Consider the following 17,408-nt stretch of genomic DNA (forward strand, 5'->3'; position numbering starts at 1 on the left):
ACAAAACGTGTGAAATACACTTGTGCCTATGCTGAGACTACAAGGTTTAATAAGGATAACGGAAGTTCTCATTCAGAGAAAAGGGTTCATAAGAGGAGTGATCCGGAGGATTATTTACAACTAATCCTCTGTCGTTAGTTGAGTCTTTTCTAGACTGCATTTCTTTGAGGTTCAAATCTTTAAAGGTGAATTAAAAAAAAAAAAAAAAAATCACCTTTGGCTAAAATTCACACAAGCAATTCATTGGTTTATGTTTTTAATAACTGTCAGGCAAACCCATATGAGCATTACATTGATGACGTATTCTTACAGTACACAACATAACTCACCTGACCTCTAAACAGTAGGACATTCATCGTCTTTAGGATTGTTTCTGACTTGGAGTTGACAAATGTAATGTGGTTTGGACTCGTATCAAACACAATTGTTTGTTATTGATTAGCTAGCAAATTGTAAAGACTTTGATAAAAACAGCAGAGTAGAAATAAAAAAAAAAAAACATTTTCCTGATTTAATCTTAAATTCCCCTCAAGGCTTAAGATTTACAATATATTGCTTTCAGGTGCTAAAACGTAAGGTACCAAATGTCTCTTAAAACAAAATAAAAACATTCATCACTTCTGCAGTGGCTTGCTTCCAATCGCGGGCCTCGTCAACACATGGACTCAAAAAAAGAGAGGAGGTTGTTGGGAGCTGCCATGTACAAACAAGACAGGAGCAAGAAAATAAAAAAGATGAACAAAGCTAGGACCAACGCACCCCCCCAATAGCCTCCATCACTTCTCAGTCAGCCCAACACAAAATGAACATACAAGCCAGGAGACAATATCATGATGTAAGCCTATGCAAGAGGAGTTGGAAAAGTGACATTTTACAATTTAAAAAACCATAAAAAATAAAAATCTGAACCAGATGCAACACAGTCTTTACATCTCTGAATCTTCTTTCAAGTAAGCTGGCTCATTTTGGGGGACAGTTGATCCCCCTCTTGCTGAACGTAAAGCTACAAAATAAAACAGCTCTAGGGATAAAACAGAACAATAACAAAAAGTCCTGAAATCCAGGTAATCTGTGTTGTACTATGCTCAATTTAAAATGCAGTTTGAGCTGAGTGTGCCTGCTCTGATCTCACACAATACATTTCTTTTTTATTCTTAAATGCAAACACATTACTGGATGTTCAGCAGGACAAAATCAAACCTGCACGCACAGTCTGCTGGTCCCACAGGCGGACTGACCTGTAGCTTCATTTATGAAAAAGTATCTTTGTGAAACCCAGTGGTTAATTATCAAATGATCTTAACTGTATTTAATTTATTATGATTAGAGCCACAGTGGAACAAAAATACAGAGTCAAGATCAAATAATCATTCAAATCCAATTGGAACATGATAAAACGTTTTTAAATGTAGTTTTAAGTAGAGCCTGACCAGTATGTTTTTTTTATATGTCAATGCCAATTTTTGGCAGTAAAAAACATATCCATCCATTTTCTAAAGCTGCTTATCCTCACAAGGGTTGCAGGCTTGCAGGTGCCTATCCCAGCTGACTTCAGGAAGTCCTTGGGGGACACACTGAACAGTTTGCAAGGCAATTGCAGGGCACACAAAGACGAACCACAATTCACGCACCCAATTACACCTAAGGACAATTTAATACGTCCAATAAGCAGATTTTGGAAGGTTGTAAGAATCAAGCGAATAAGTAAAGGCCATTTAAAATTCCAACATGGACGTAAACTTGTGAAATTATGACTTCATTCTAGGATTACAAATCATTAGAGTGACTCGCTGTGGCAGCCTTCAATGAGTGAAGTCGGACGTAACAACAACTTTAAGCTTTGCTTTACAACTTCTTGTAATTGTATGACTTTATTATTGTATTATTATATTGTTTTCTTTTGGAGTGTGGCCCTGATAACTCCTCATACAATTTGTTGGTAATTCGATTCAAAAGACAGAAAGCTTTTCCTCATGTAACGGTTCTATTTGTCAGTTCCTGCTTTGGTATGTTTACATGTTCCCAATGGCCACGGCAACCCAGTCTAGCTGGCTCTGAAGCAATTACTGTATGGGCTGCCCCACAGGCATGTCTCAGGTCCTCGGTGACCTGAAACATGCTTGCCGTGGCCGCCATGAACATAATGTAAACGGTAAGTCCCAATTGCAAATTTCAAGTGAGTGTTTGGTGTCATCTGGGTGCTCAACTATCTCATAAAAGAAGCTCAGGCTGACAGAGAGAAGTCCCTAAGCAGACCTCTGTGTGTAGAAGAGAATGTAGGCCTGAGTGTTGCACACTTCTTCCACACTGCAAACCTTCATCTCAGAGTCATTGCAGTGGACCCAGAAACCTGAAGAGCATACAAAACCGGTTAGATTTGACGTTACGTCCGTGACAAGGCGGACATCCGGCATCCTCACCTCCTTCTGTGTTGTAGCAGTATGCGGTGTAGTGCCCTGAGCCAAAGCCTTTGCCGTGGTGCATCACCACAGCCGACAGGTCGTAGGTGTAGCCCCCTCTGTGGACAGAGTGACCTGAGCCCGTGCAGCAGTAGGGTTTGATGTTCAGAACCTGGTCGAAGGCCACGTGGACGCCAATTTTCTCCCGATGGTTCCTCCCCGACCACCTGTAAGCCCGACACGGAGCTTTGTTACAAAGTCATCGGTATTCCGTTCTTGGTCAAGGTAGCGTGGTAAGCTGTATACTCTCAATGTAAGCATAAGCTTGAACGGTAGAGCCCTGTGAATGGGAGGTACAGCTGTAGAGTCGCTTATTTGTTGGCTATTGATATACATGAAAGAATACACAATGTTGAAAGAGTTATTACGTCTCGGTGGTATACAAAGGCACTTGCCTGAAGCGCTTGAGGTGCAGCCGCAGAACCTGAGGTAAACGGTAGATCAGAAGCTGCTTGTGGGCTTCTGAAAGAACTAAAGGCTTGTGGGATGTTTTCCTTCTTCTCTCTGACAAATGACATGAGAAAGAGATTGCAAATTATTGTATGCAAATAAGAAAACTAAAGAAATAAAGTATGATGTAGGGCTGAAACGAGTCCTCATTAATTCGAATACATTGGTTGAAAAAAAAAAATTATGCTGAAAGCCTGACACGGATGCTGTTCTTTCTGATCACTTTTTAAACAAACCCTGCTGAGTCAAATGTGCTGTTTCAGCCGGCAAATTTGTCTTATAGAACAAAATTTATGCTGATACATTTGGAGACAGTGTGCTGCTAATTTTTATTCGAATACTCAATATTCAGTAAGAATTTTCTGTAGGATATCTGAATGCACAAAATACTCTATAGATGCAGCCTATTGTGTAAATATAGCACCAATTCACAAAATTATCTTAATAATTTTGTATATTGTATAAAGCTTCAAATCCTAAATAAGAACTTGGATCTGCAGTGTAAATGGAACTCAGGCAACAGTTAGGTTTGTACAATAACCACATGTATAATAATTCTGTTAGAAAATGGATATGAATGCCAAGCTTCACTTCCTGAAAAGTTATCATAGGAGTAGTATATGTGAGTTCAAATCCAAAGGCCGCACTCACTGTTGCAGTGGTTGCAAGCATAAATGCTGCCCTCAAGCGCTTCCATCTCGGTGAACTTGGACAGCATTTCGGTGAGGGTGCAGCTGCGCTGGTAGGCCGTGGAGCCAGAACCTTTATTGACGCTGTGGTAGCGCTCGGGAAACTCCAAAGACAAGTCCCAGAATGGCTCGACTGTGTTTGACTTGTGCTTGCAGGAAAGACACGTCACCTAGTAAGAAATGAGAAAAAGAGAGCTTGCTTTTAAGTCATGAAATGCAGGACAGTCTGGCTTTTTAGAAAAGGTTTAAGATGTCACAAGCAATCACATAATAACAGAGACATTGTTTCCAAAATTTTACTTTCTCGAATAACTACGGTAACACCCTCGTTTTGTAAAGCCTCACTTTTTGTACATAATGGACATCTTGCTGGACACTTTGTTGGGTACTTCTGAACAATATTTTGAAATCTAAGCAGTGGTGAGCTGAGGATTTGGTACTTGGGCCTTCAATGGTGACAATCGACCTCAGCTATTTTTGCATAACACCACTATCATGTCACAACATCAATATAACACAAAAATGTAACAGAAAAGCACTCACCGATCCCATTTACATATTCCGGGCCAGTTCAAAATAAATATTCATCACACTCACAGAGATGCTAAATATTAAATGTATTCATATTCTCCAACAGATTGTTTCATACTGCATGTTGCTAGTTGAACAGACATAAAATGGTGCTGTGAGGAGTATCCCATTAATAAATGTCGTTTAAGTTACATACTGATTACAACATCAACAAGACTACATAGAATGATATCTAGTTCTACATTTTTCCTTTTACATTTCTATATACTGGATACATAGTGGAAACAGTGGAAACAAAATGCAGAGATCAGACTGGTAGGTAGGTACAAAAGAAATCAAAGCAATTTCCAGAAGTAGAAGAAAAGGTTTGGATCAGGTCAAAGTTTTGCTGGCCCAACAGCCCAAAACTGGATCCAAAACAACAGTTGTCACAAACTCTGCCTTTACAATCATACAGAATAATGTTTAATTTGTATCTCAACTCTACAGTCAACTCTCGACAAAGTCATAGTGATTTTTACAGACCAAAATTTAGGTCACGGGAAGATCAAATGCCAACGTCACATTCAACTCATTCGCTGGCATGACAGACTTCAAAATGCAATTTTTACTGGGCTGGTCATAAAATCCCAAGCACTTAATTACAGTACTTATTTGAAAATCAAATATTAGGGTAAAGGAGTCTGAAAATAGCTGGCATTGAATGAGTTAAAACGAAAGCCGGTTAAAAAATGAGGAGGTATGACTTTCCTTGTACTTGTCGCCACACTCACCTGGCTGAGTAGCTGCCCATGAAAGATGGTGTTGAGCACCTTGAGCACTTGTTTGGAGAGCTTCCTTTTGGTGATGGGGATGACAATCCGCCGTTTGGAGGCCTCGGTGTCCAGCTCCTGCTGCACCTTGTCCAGCAACTCGCACAGGAACTCCTGCGCATCCTGCTGGTCGTAGCCGCGGAAAGCCGGGATGAGGTTCCACACGGAGTGCAGCATGGCGAAGGGGGACACCAAAGACCAGCGGCCCGACCACATAACCCTGAAAAGAGTATGAAGCTCGTGGCACAGAGACATCTGCTGGCGGGTGGAGCAACGAGTCTCCTTGGGCTGAACCAACTCTGCAGTCTGCGGAGCCGGCGGGGTGCTTTCTTTTTCGCCCACTGTCAGATTTCCCACTCGTCCTAAGGGACAAGAGGTCAGCGGCACGTTAGCGCCGCTGACCACGCTTCCGGCTACCGCCTTCATCTCTTGCGAGTGGTTGGTCTTGGCCAACAGCTCCTCAGTCTCACACAGGTCCAAAGTGAGAAAACACTCCCTGAATTTCTGAAGGTGACTCAGCACTTGCAAGATGGAGTTCATGTAGCATGTGTTCCCCAAGTTTCGCAGGCCGGTGACCCCTGGAGCGAGCCGTCGGCGGCTCGCCGAGTGGGCAGAGTAGTACCGCCTCAGTTTTGCAGCTCTGCCGTTCTGTGGGGGTTTTCGTGACAAGGCGAGGAGAGAAGGCTTCTTGGGGGGAGCAGGAGGAGGAGGTAGGCGTTCCGGAGGGTCTCGAAACTTACAAGGAATGAGTGTGATGGTTGAACGCGGCCCCTGAGTAAGAAGTCGGGCACTTTTTCTGGGGGGCACGCTCACCAGCTCTTCCAACAGTCTCCTTTTTACCTCTTTCTTTTGTCTTTTTGCCTCCTCCAGCTTCTCTTGGCGTTCCATCTGCAGCTCTTGATGTCTGCTCGTCCACCTCTGAAGCATTTTTTTGAGGAGGGTTTTTCTCCTGTGACGCAAGGCCACCTGCATGGCAGGCTGCGGCCCGCTCTCCCCGCTCCGGTGAGTGTACGCTCGCCAAGCCGAGGAGCGCAGCGAGCGCGTCCCGGGACTCCGGACAGTAGAGAGGGCCCCTCGGAGGAGCTTGAGGTCTCCTTCAGCGTTGTCATTGAGTACATAGTCTCCGCAGGCGAAGCAGAATACATCCAGCTCCCGCACTTCCATGGCCAGTGGGTGATGGGACTCCTGAAAATGTTTGAGCGAGTGCTCCTCCATGAAGCGTCCGCAGGCCACGTGGGAGCACTTGAGGCAAGCCCACACTGAATCCGTGGTGCTGCAGTCCACGCAGTGCCATTTCTGTGGATTGAGGATGGAGTGATCCTGGCCCAGACGAAGGCGCACCACGTGCTTACAGCGATCCATCTCTCCACATGAACATGGGGGGCCCCTCAGAGGTAGGAGGCACGTCCTCCAGCCGAGCAGCAGGTCATTCTGCAGGTTGGAATCACACCGTTTCTTTAGATCAGTTGTTCTCACATTTTAACCCCACCACGCGCACGCGGACACACACAAACATTCACACACACAAACAGGGCGGGGAGGTTCTCTGCTCGAAAGCTTGAAAAGTAGATCTTTTTGGATGTTCATGACTTATCATAATGCCCAGATAAGACTATTTTTGAGAACATTGAACATTGTTGAGAAGAAAATGTTTGGCTCGACCACTTTAGGTAACATTTGAACATTGTTGTAAATTAGTCATAAAGTACGGACGTTTATTGATTCATCCATTTTCTTTACCACTTATCCTGTTCAGGGTCATAGGGAAATGGATCGTAACCAAGCCGACCTAAACCAGGTTGCATGATTGCAGTCTTCGTTTCGACTTTTTGATTTGTTTATCTTCCCCAAAAGCGTGGCCTTCAACATTTGAGGTTCCACTACCGGCTGCACTTGTATTTGATGATGTACCGTCATTTAAATAAATCTGATAAAAACCAGCTGCCACTCACACGCACACTTACGCATACGTTTCCGTTTGACGAGCTTGAGCTTAAAAGGCCCACACACTGAGCGTACCACAAACACCTATCAGATTTTTCCTCTGCTGTACCATCCTCAATCTTTAATTAATTCACAGGGGGTCAACAAAGCTCTGCAAGCTGAAAATTTGATATTATTGCTGTCTTTTTGTCAGCCTCAAGACAAACAACCTTCACTTTTATCAGTACTTCACAATGGCAGGTTAGATGAGCTGGAATTAAATGTAAATGAGATACCGCTTGTAATAAAATAATAATGAGCAACCCACACCTGGGAATGACTGTGATTGACAGTCATATAATAAAATACTTAAAAGTTTCTGAAAATGAAGCCACAACACTTAAGGGTTTTACAGACGAGCCGAATAATCAATTTTATTATCCTGCACATTGACGTTTACAGTAGAGCTTGACGCTGACTAGTTAATGTTTTTGCATCAAGGGAAGAGGCAGAGCTGCATACAGTAACAGTTGAGTGCACAAAACGAAATTAGTCTGTCACCTTAATTAATTTAAATTGTTTTCTATTTCTGAACGTGGCGCTTTGATAAGAGAGGGAGAAACCACTAAATGTAAATAAACCAGGCTCAAAAGGGGGCTTTGAAAAACTTTTTCTGCCGTATTACCAATGTAGAAGGAGTACAGATAACTCATTCACTACAACTGGTACCTATAGAAGTCAAAGATCCATTTTACATGGCTGGCATGGATGATTTCATTATTCTACCAGTCACTATATGTCCCTTGCATAAATCGAAGCATTAAAAAAGAGATTACTGGCTGTACGCAAACATTACTGCCCATAATCTGCCATTTCACAGAAGAACATTTAACTAATTCACAGCCTTTGATGGCTATAGACAACAAAGATCCATTTTTACTGGGCCGGCAGCGAATGAGTAATTCCCTTGCAAATGAAGAATCTCTTGATTATTTGCTTCCATTCGTCTATTGACAAAGAAATAATAATAATTAAGAAGGCCAAAAATATCTGAGCAAACTTCTATTCGTCAAGGACAATCGTTGTTATTCTCTCTGTGACACCTTCAAGCAGTTTAAAGCTCGTTATTGAAAAGACTTGCAGCCAGAAATAACGATTTAGATCATCATCTTTTAAACCATCCCCTATAACTTTATCAACTCTCCACAGTGAACACTGCACTAGTGAATGTTACCATTCTGTACATAATATACAGTACATTATTCATGACTGTTCATATTTACGCTACTATACTGTACTATACTTTGTAGCTCTCAATTTGTAGTCATTGCTGTAAATCTTGGTAAAGCTCTTGAATTTATCAAATCTGTGTCTGGATATAGTGGAAGAAAATTTGTGCTTACTGTACAAATAGTTGGCTTGGTCAGATTTCAGGCAAAACATCACAGATTTCAAAGAGAACAGCAATGTTCTGTATCATCCATATCCACTGTCGTCAGCAGCACCCACTAGAACATTCTGAGGGAGATACAAATCAAAAGTGAGTAGGCGTTATAGAATTTGAAATGCACACAAACTTAAAAGGTGTCCTCTGCGTTCAAATCCCCTCACCCCTGCCGTCAAATACATGTCACGCTTCCTATTGGAGTGTCTGTGTTCTTCAAGAATCCTGAGTTTAATCTCTGTGCCTCGAGCAGGATTTGAACAAACTAGGTGGAACTCCATGCGGCTTATCATGTGGCCACTTAAAGGGTCACATTAGTGGCGCTATTGTAGAAAGTGCAATTCAACTTTACACAAGGAAAAGGTCAGCGTCGACTTCTTCAGCAAGGGGAGATGAACAAGAATTGAGGACAAAAGAAAGAGAAATCACAGTTTCTTCTCAAATAAGAGTGATTTGGGGGAAGAATGTTACTCGAAATATGTTTGGTTTTCAGCTAACAATCTAAACCAGATGAAATATTGAATGATGTGCTTTTTATGCAAAGTGACGAAAAAAAAATCTGAAAATTCACATTTGTCAACTACATAAAGCAAATGAGACAGCTGCTGACTTTGCTCTGCAAATGCACATAAAACCACTTGATGCACCTCAGATTAGATACTATCGAATGCTTTGGACAACACATTTCGGTTATACAAAAGATGACCCAAACAGCCTCGGGCATACTTTGGTGCAAATCATACAGATGAAAATGTTTGATGTTGTTGTTTTGATAAAATTCTGAAATAAAATTAGGGTAACCTTAGAATGGATTGTTGAAAAAAAAGCTCCATCTCATTGTCATCCAAACTAGATGAAAATACAAAGCTTAATGGTGATGACTGGTCATGATAATGTGCTCGTTTAAAGCACATAATCACATCTGTTGAGCCAGAAACTGATATGTAGAATTTTACTACACTGCCAGTGGAATAAAACGACGGATTTTTTGGACGGCAGTCGTTAATCGTTCTGTTTTACTGTACTGCGCGTTATCTGATTGTCCGCACGCCTGCCGTGGTTTTAATCCCGATTGTTCGAGCGGTTCTTTCCAGCCGACTCGTAAACGCCATGCTAGGCTACCTCGCCGCCTCCACCTCCGCGTCGAGGCAGAACAAAGGGGCGTGAAGAAGAAGAGCCCCTCTCCCTCTCTTTTTCAGAACATCCAGCAACTTTGTTGGGGCGGCGCGGCCACCAAGTTAGCTCGCGCTCGCTCCGTGCTAACCTGGCCAAGAAGGGGACGCAGCGGCGCCGCTCGCCTGGCAATGAGCAGCCGCGGCGGCGTCTCCGAGGGCGTTTTGTCGGAGATGAACATGCGCGAGTCGCAGAGTCACGGGGTTGTTGTTAAGAACGTGGAAGTGTAGTTCGCCTTGCCCCCGTGTTAATTGAAGTTGACCTAGCTGCTGTTGTCGGTCGCCGACGCTCATTTACCCGCTTAGCTAACGCACTGCACCGCTGAGTACAAACTCCCCGCTGACATCCGCAGCGGAGAGTGACGCTTTGTTCGCCAATCGCGAGTAACGGGATAAAATGTACATAGCGGGGGAAACGTTACCATCGCCAGAACGCATCCATCCGGCACACCACAGAAGGAGAAAAAAATTCTGGTTGTTGTCCTCACTCAGATTGAACAACCCAACTCTCGTTGCGAGCCCGGACCCCGGCGCTCTCATTGGACCAAGGATGAGCGGTATCCGGCCTCCCATTGGCCGAGTGTCGGAACAACAGGCAGCAGGATGGACCGGCCGTCGGTCCACCCACCCAGGCCACATGGAACAATAACCCAGGCCCCGAGCCCCAAATTGGACGAGGAGGAGCCTGACCTCGGTGTCACCATGCGGTTCTTTTCATTTCATGACACGTTTTTAAGATATGCTCCATTCAAGAAGCTGCAACATCCTGGGCTGTAATTATATCTACATGAAAACAAATCCTCTAACGACCATTAATCACAGCGAAGACTTATGTTTTGAATATTGTTGGGCAAATATCCACACTGGAACCAAGTTTCTTATTTTTGTTCCCCCATTTGAGAACATATGGCCACAAGCCAACAAAAAACAACAATATGAACAGAATTTACAAACATTTTCTTTCACAAATGTTAAATAAACATCCAGGCACAAGTAGGCCTGCGCCCACCCATCCCCCATATCTTAAAAAGCTTTGAAAAGATGCACTTTCTTTCAGACCTACAAGGGTGCTTGGAAAATAACCACCTGCTATAAAATAATTAAAATAGTCATAAGTTGTAACAATCTTCTTTGTTTTTGTGTTTCTTCATATATGCAAATTACATCTGTTATTGTTTCAGATGGGTTATTTTTGAAAGCCTACAAAAGTAGCTGGACGTCTGACCCTCTAGGTACAATGCCTAGTTCGCAGCATGTTAAGAAGTTTGGAGATCTGTTGTTCAAGTGCAAAGATGGTGAGGAAGACATGCTCAAGTTGAGGCTAACACCATCAAGAATAATCATGCAAAACTTATCCTTCATCGATTTGTCTTTTGTTCTTTTTCTCATACCTTAGTGACATGTGTGTGTGAACACCATAAAAGGATAGTTGAATAAACAGATATTTTTTATTTTGTTCTTCAGACTTTTAGAAAAAGTATTTTTTTTTTTTTTACAATAAATCAGTATCTGACAGGTTAATACATGATGAAGTGGCCAAGCTTTCTTGGATGCCTGGAGCGCATCTTGATCCACAGGACCAGAATTGATGAATATTATCAGGAGTAGGAAAATAAAGCGTCGATTCAACGGACGTTACTTCCTTGAATTTGCAGTTTACGCAGTTTGTTGAACAACTCCAGGTACTGTGTCATGGTGTCAACGCAGTCAGCCGGTGCAAAAATGCCTTCAGGCTTAGCAGCAAATGCAGATGGCAGCTCTGGGACGCTGGGGCCCAGAAATGACTGCATAAACTCCTTCATTAGATTCCAGCAGTCCCCTGGAACCACACAGGGACAGTATTCCACCTGCAAAGAGAGTGAGTGTGCTTACAACAAAGTGAGGTGTTTTTATTTTTTTATATTTTTTTTCAACACTTGACAGTGTGCTCATACTTCTACTGATATTCCCCTGGCACTTGAGCTCATCGTCACTGTGCCAACTTTGATCAGGAAGTCACAGTAGCGATATCGCGACCCCCGACACTCCACCTTGTGGCCCTTTGCATTCTGAAAGTGGCTTTTCAGCTTCACCATGAGAACGTCAAAATTTGCATCAGCTACCAGGCAGGGCCCATTCTCGAACAGAGCAAGGCAACTTAGTGGAGTTTCTGAGTTGTGCATCACGTATAAGAGCTTGGAAGACTGACCTGGAACACAGAGGTGAAACTATCAGGATTGACTAACATTCAGCATTATAAAACTTTTGCTCCTCTTAGGCTGGTCTTGCTTGCTGTTGGCAGTACAGAACAAAAAAGAAGGAGCTGTCCTTGTTGCACATTTTGCATGTTTGAACTGGAATGTGTCACAAAATGAAATAAGTATTACCACTGACACTTCCAGTCGCATGGTATGTCTCACAGTCCACACAGAAGCTGCCCTGTTTCACAGCTCCCAGCTGCTCTAGTTTCTTGTGCACCATGTCCACAGTCTGCTGCACACTCTTACCCTCCGCCACGGGCACCTGGCACACACTGAGTCACAAACATTGTTTTACACGGACAACTGTGATCATTAATTGAGTTAATCTGAAATTATTAGTTATTAACTGTAATTAATAAGTCATACATTTAAAAGACCCCACTAGATACCTGTGTAACCACCTGATCATATACGTACAAAAGAATAGGTCGTGGCATGCTCACAACAACACGAACACGAAAATAAAAACTTCTTTTTTATTAAAGAAAGATACAAACCTTTGCTACATTTTGTACGCTAATGTACTGTGAACATTTGTCATGTAAAACACGCGCCTAATTGGCCCAATAAAGGTTTGGAATCACTGCATAGCAACATTAGTGACTGGACAAAACGATAATGTGGAACAAAGTAATATCGGTGCGTTAATACGGAACATATTTTAAAAAATGACGATTCCAACCATAGGTTTTTACAAAATAAACATAAAACCTCACCAAGTGACGCCCATTGTTATTATTTGTCGCAAGACGCCGTTTTCGTAGTAGGTCGAATACATCCGGGTGAAGTTCTTCTTCGTCTTTTGCATTGGCGTTGAAATGTGGTCTTCCGGTAAAAACAAGTCAAACTAAAAAACAAAAAATAAAGTAACGTTTACGCACATCGCCGCAGTACTGTTGATAGTATATTTTTATTTATCGACGCAGTACCTGTGATAATACATTTAGTATGAAAGATATAGTTTCACAAGACAATAGACAAAATAATTAAAAAAAAAACGGTTATGACGTAATGTGACGTTGCTTCCTCTCTAAAATACCCTGGCACGTGTTTAGCTAACTTCTGTTTACACCGTTTACACGATTTTCACCAAGGTTCATTCGTGTACAAGTATATGAACTTTTTTTGTTACAAATTCAACAAACAGCAGCCATGCCGAAAGTGAGAAAATCTAAAGGAGGAGGTGACAATCGAGTGCAGTCGGAAACGCTGGTTGACCAGATGTTACAAGGCGACACGGTTCGAGCCAAAAAAGGCCGAGTGAAGCTTCGGGACGATCGGATCGAGAGTGAAGACAAGTACGTGGACGAACGTCTGTCCAGAAAGATCTTACAACAAGCCAGGATTCAACAAGAAGAGCTCCAGAGCGAATATGGCCTGCTACCTAAAAAGAAAGCACCCGTCACCGTTCTCGGTAATAAGCATTGCTAATAAATCAAAACAGTATAAGTAACAGTTTTTTTTAATAGTTGGGAGGTGCGTCAAGTGCATATTGAGTTTTTTTTTTTTAGTCTTTCTTGCATTTAACATGGTTGGACGTAAAATAGGAACGTGACACGCGATTACAAAATGACAGAGTGATAGGTCAGTAAGCAAAGTGTTTGGAAAGGACACTTAATCCTGTGTTTAACGTACCAAGAATTTGGAAAATCGGTTGAAGCATTCTAGACAAGGAACTTTTGTCTCACTATCGAAGATGGAAGATTTTCTTTGGGAAAAGTAGTGTGGCTAGTAGAACAGGTCATTTCCAAAATATCCATTTATTTATTTATTATTGGAGCAGTATAGACGCATTTGGAATGATCATTCTATGTTCTAGAAAATTTCACAAAGATAGCGAACACTAGTCACGCTGTTATTAAAATAACGTTTGTGTCCCCATTGAACTTCTTAATATTTTGTAATAACTTGTAATATGTTATAGCTCATTAATCAGGTAAATCTGGAACAGATTAGTAAAAACTGGTCACAGGACTGTGAGCATCAAGGAACATAAAAGAGTTTCAGAAAAATATAAAGGAGTCAGACCATTTAGAGAAATTAACATAAACAATATCGTTTTGAAATTAATCCTATAAGACACAGCAAGACAGTGAAGTGACTGCAATGCATGAGTAATGTGATCTAATGTCTTTTCTCTGTCAGAAGACGAGCAACGGCATTTTGAACTTGTTGCAAGCAATTATTTGATGGATGACGCATTCAGGCTGTTATATACCGGGTTGCAGTAGTCCAAACGTGCTGTGATAAATGCATCAATTTGTTTTTTTTTCTAGCTTGTCTGGGGGCAAGCAGGTTTTCACTTTGACAATCAATCACAGCTAAAAAGAGCTTGCTTTCATCACTGCTCTGATTTGTTTATCCAGTTCAAAAGGTCTGTTAATCATGACGGCAAGGTTCTTTACGCAAGTCAATGATGTGGACATGTTCACCAAACATAACCAATACAATATTCTGAATTACTTTTCAGGTTCCTCGTCTCAGGATGCAGATTCAGATGAGGAGTGGCCAGCGCTGGGAGCGACCGTTGGTAAAGGTGACGCTGGCGCTGTGTATGACGCAGAAGTTGTGGTCGACCCCGATGATGAGAAGGCCATTGAGATGTTCATGAATAAAAACCCCCCAATGAGGCAAGACCTATGCACAATCTTATCTTCAAATGTACATCATCATACCCAAATATTCTGTGTGTGTGTGTGTGTGTGTGTGTGTGTGTATTTATTTATTTATTTATTTATTTATTTATTTATAATGCATTGCAGACGAACCCTAGCTGACATCATTATGGAGAAGATAACAGAAAAACAGACTGAAGTGGGAACTGTGATGTCAGAAGTATCTGGCTGTCCAATGCAACAACTTGACCCTAGGATAGTAGAAGTGTACAGAGGTGTTAATAAGGTGAATTGTTTTAAAATTATACACTTTCACATAGACCCACAAATTCAGTAAGAGTTAATAAGAAAAGAAGCTAGAATTTAATCTCATCTAAACATCTTTGGCTGTCTGTCTTGTGTTGATTTTACTTCAGGTCCTGTCAAAATATCGCAGTGGAAAGTTGCCAAAGGCTTTCAAAATAATACCAGCGCTTTCAAACTGGGAGCAGATCCTCTATTTGACTGAGCCCGAGACATGGACGGCAGCCGCTATGTATCAAGCAACGAGGTCAGTTGACATGATTGAGGGTTTTATCCAAAAGAACAGGTTTCAGCATGATTATTTGCTTTTGTTTTAGAATATTCTCCTCCAACCTAAAGGAGCGAATGGCCCAAAGATTCTACAACTTGGTGCTGTTGCCCAGAGTCCGAGATGATATTGCGGAGTATAAGAGACTCAACTTTCATCTTTATAGTGCTCTCAAGAAGGCCTTGTTCAAACCAGGGGCATGGTTTAAAGGTGAGATGTTTGCTCAAGGCCATGCTAATAACATTTTCTTCGGTTCCAAAATGTCAGTCTTTTTTTTTCAGAGTTAATATAGTTTTATTAAGATGCTGTATGTTTGTATATTCCAGTTCTCTAGTGGTGTACATGTACTGCACCAAACCTATCAATTGTTTCTTTCTTATCTTGCTAATTGAGTTTACCAAAATATAAGTACAAGTCCTCTGTTGTGCAGTTGTGAAGGTTTCATTCAAAGCAGAATCTCTCTGTTAATGTGGGTTTTTGGATATGAATTCTATTTCTATATCACTTGAAAACATGACTTTTTTTATAAATATATTATTTTCATTTACGTGATTATCTATGCCTGCAAAGTTGTTCTCAAATATATATTAAAAATTAACTTGTATTTACTGTATGTTCGGAGTTAAAATAGTTACAATAATGGTATCCAGCTTCCTCAGCAGTGTAGTTCAAACTGGGTTTAAAAAATACAGAATTACCTCTTATATGAATTAATTTTTCACACACAAAGTTCAAATAATTGTTTACATCGCGGAAATCCTATAGTTTATGCCATAATTTAATATGTGGAATTTTTCATTGACCCATATTTTGAAACCGTCATTGTAATGTATGTCCACGCGATGGCAGTGTTAAGTACAAAAACAGGTATGTGGCAAGCGGGAATGGGTTTAATTTTCTTCAAGAGATTTGATTCATTTACTTGAGTTCGAAAAATATGTTAGGATATTGACTCAATTACATTCAAAAACAGTCTTTATGCTTTCATGTTTGTAATTTAATGTAAACAACTCCAGAACCATACCATCGTCTTTTTAAATTACATTAGGTTTATAAAAGCATTCACCATATAAAATTTGAATTTACAGTAATCATGGGAAAAGCATGAATAAGTATTAGAGATGGCATGAGTCCAGAATGTCTATGCTCTGAGGTCTATAAACCCCATCAACACTGTACAAATTGGAACCCTTGTGTTCTACGTGGCTGTTCGTTGACCCAGCCGTTGGAATTTATTGCCATGGCATAAAAGAAACTTATCATTTTATGACTTTTTTTTTTAACGTTCATAATTAGCCATATTTCTGGAATGTGTCTTAATTGTGTATTTTCTTAAAATGCAAAATGCATGCAATGTATTTGAAGTGTATTTGATCTTACTATGTCTCATAGGTATACTGATACCTCTGTGTGAATCTGGGACATGTACTCTTAGAGAGGCAATCATCATCGGAAGCATACTCACCAAGTGTTCTGTTCCTGTGCTCCACTCCAGGTAAGCATTGGCTTTCCTTGGACTTGTTCATAACTGCCCTAGTGTCCACTACGGTATCACACGACATAATAGATAGATAGATAGATAGATAGATAGATAGATAGATAGATAGATAGATAGATAGATAGATACTTTATTACACAATATTACACAAGCCTCACTACTGTCGAGTATAATGACCCAAAAATGATTATTTTTTTGGTTGCGGTGAAAGATTGCGTAACATGATTTTTTTTTTTAATATACCTTTCAGCGCCACCATGCTTAAATTGGCAGAGATGGAGTACAACGGCGCCAATAGCATTTTCCTGCGACTGTTGCTCGACAAAAAATACGCCCTGCCTTTCCGTGTGCTCGATGCCTTGGTGGCTCACTTCCTGTCTTTCCGCAACGAACAACGAGTACTTCCTGTTCTCTGGCATCAGAGTTTACTCACGCTAGCTCAGCGCTACAAGCCTGACTTGGCCTCCGAACAGAAGGCGGCACTGCTGGAGATGCTCAAGATACAAACGCACCCTCAGATCTCAGCAGAGATTCGTAGAGAACTTCAGAACTCTGAGTCACGGGATATTGAAATTGGGATCCCGGCTACCATTGATATGGACTAAGAATTATGTTTCTGGAGTTTTCTTCCGTGAAAGTATCTTGTGTTTTTTTTTTTTTTTTTTTTTTTTTTTTAGCACGGGAAACATACTAATAATTTTCTGCATTAAAAATCAGTTGAACACAGTATGTTAAGCAGTGTTGACTCTGACTGTTTGGAATTTAAAACGTACATCAGTGCTAATTTATATTGTCAAATGCAAAGGTTTTTTTTTCCCCCAGAAGTTGCAGTGTCAGCAAAGAAATTCTGTATATGTATTTCATGATGATTACAATAGAATACAGGAATTTGTATTAAAAGCTATCAATCCTTAAAAATTGAGAATGTACATTGTCTTATTTATCAACTGTGTATATTTTATCATTTCCAAAAATTAAAAAACAAACTACCATATGAGGACTGT

General features: G+C 41.0%; 3 protein-coding genes across 3 annotated transcripts; 1 reads left to right on the forward strand and 2 right to left on the reverse strand.

The window, feature by feature from the left end:
- Positions 1-239: 239 nt before the first annotated feature.
- usp49 (ubiquitin specific peptidase 49) lies at positions 240-10,012 on the reverse strand. The gene is made up of 7 exons (XM_088423424.1): positions 9,903-10,012; positions 8,268-8,382; positions 4,903-6,372; positions 3,561-3,768; positions 2,855-2,963; positions 2,421-2,626; positions 240-2,350 (listed from the first exon to the last, which is right to left on the reverse strand). The coding sequence occupies exons 3-7, from the start codon at positions 6,301-6,303 to the stop codon at positions 2,247-2,249; spliced, it is 2,028 nt and encodes a 675-aa protein (XP_088279550.1). The 5' UTR covers positions 6,304-6,372; positions 8,268-8,382; positions 9,903-10,012; the 3' UTR covers positions 240-2,246.
- Positions 10,013-10,914: 902 nt separating this feature from the next.
- Positions 10,915-12,539, reverse strand: med20 (mediator complex subunit 20). The gene is made up of 4 exons (XM_088423886.1): positions 12,437-12,539; positions 11,847-11,992; positions 11,415-11,668; positions 10,915-11,327 (listed from the first exon to the last, which is right to left on the reverse strand). Exons 1-4 carry the CDS (start codon positions 12,526-12,528, stop codon positions 11,106-11,108), a joined length of 714 nt encoding a protein of 237 aa, XP_088280012.1. The 5' UTR covers positions 12,529-12,539; the 3' UTR covers positions 10,915-11,105.
- Positions 12,540-12,737: 198 nt separating this feature from the next.
- bysl (bystin like) lies at positions 12,738-17,329 on the forward strand. Its single transcript, XM_088423614.1, has 7 exons — positions 12,738-13,134; positions 14,191-14,350; positions 14,483-14,621; positions 14,752-14,885; positions 14,956-15,116; positions 16,299-16,401; positions 16,655-17,329. The coding sequence occupies exons 1-7, from the start codon at positions 12,873-12,875 to the stop codon at positions 17,007-17,009; spliced, it is 1,314 nt and encodes a 437-aa protein (XP_088279740.1). The 5' UTR covers positions 12,738-12,872; the 3' UTR covers positions 17,010-17,329.
- The last annotated feature ends 79 nt before the right edge of the window (positions 17,330-17,408 follow it).

The sequence above is a fragment of the Hippichthys cyanospilos genome, chromosome 9 (assembly GCF_059441005.1).
Source record: "Hippichthys cyanospilos isolate Australia breed blue-spotted pipefish chromosome 9, RoL_Hcya_1.0, whole genome shotgun sequence".
In the NCBI taxonomy this organism is placed as follows: domain Eukaryota; kingdom Metazoa; phylum Chordata; class Actinopteri; order Syngnathiformes; family Syngnathidae; genus Hippichthys; species Hippichthys cyanospilos.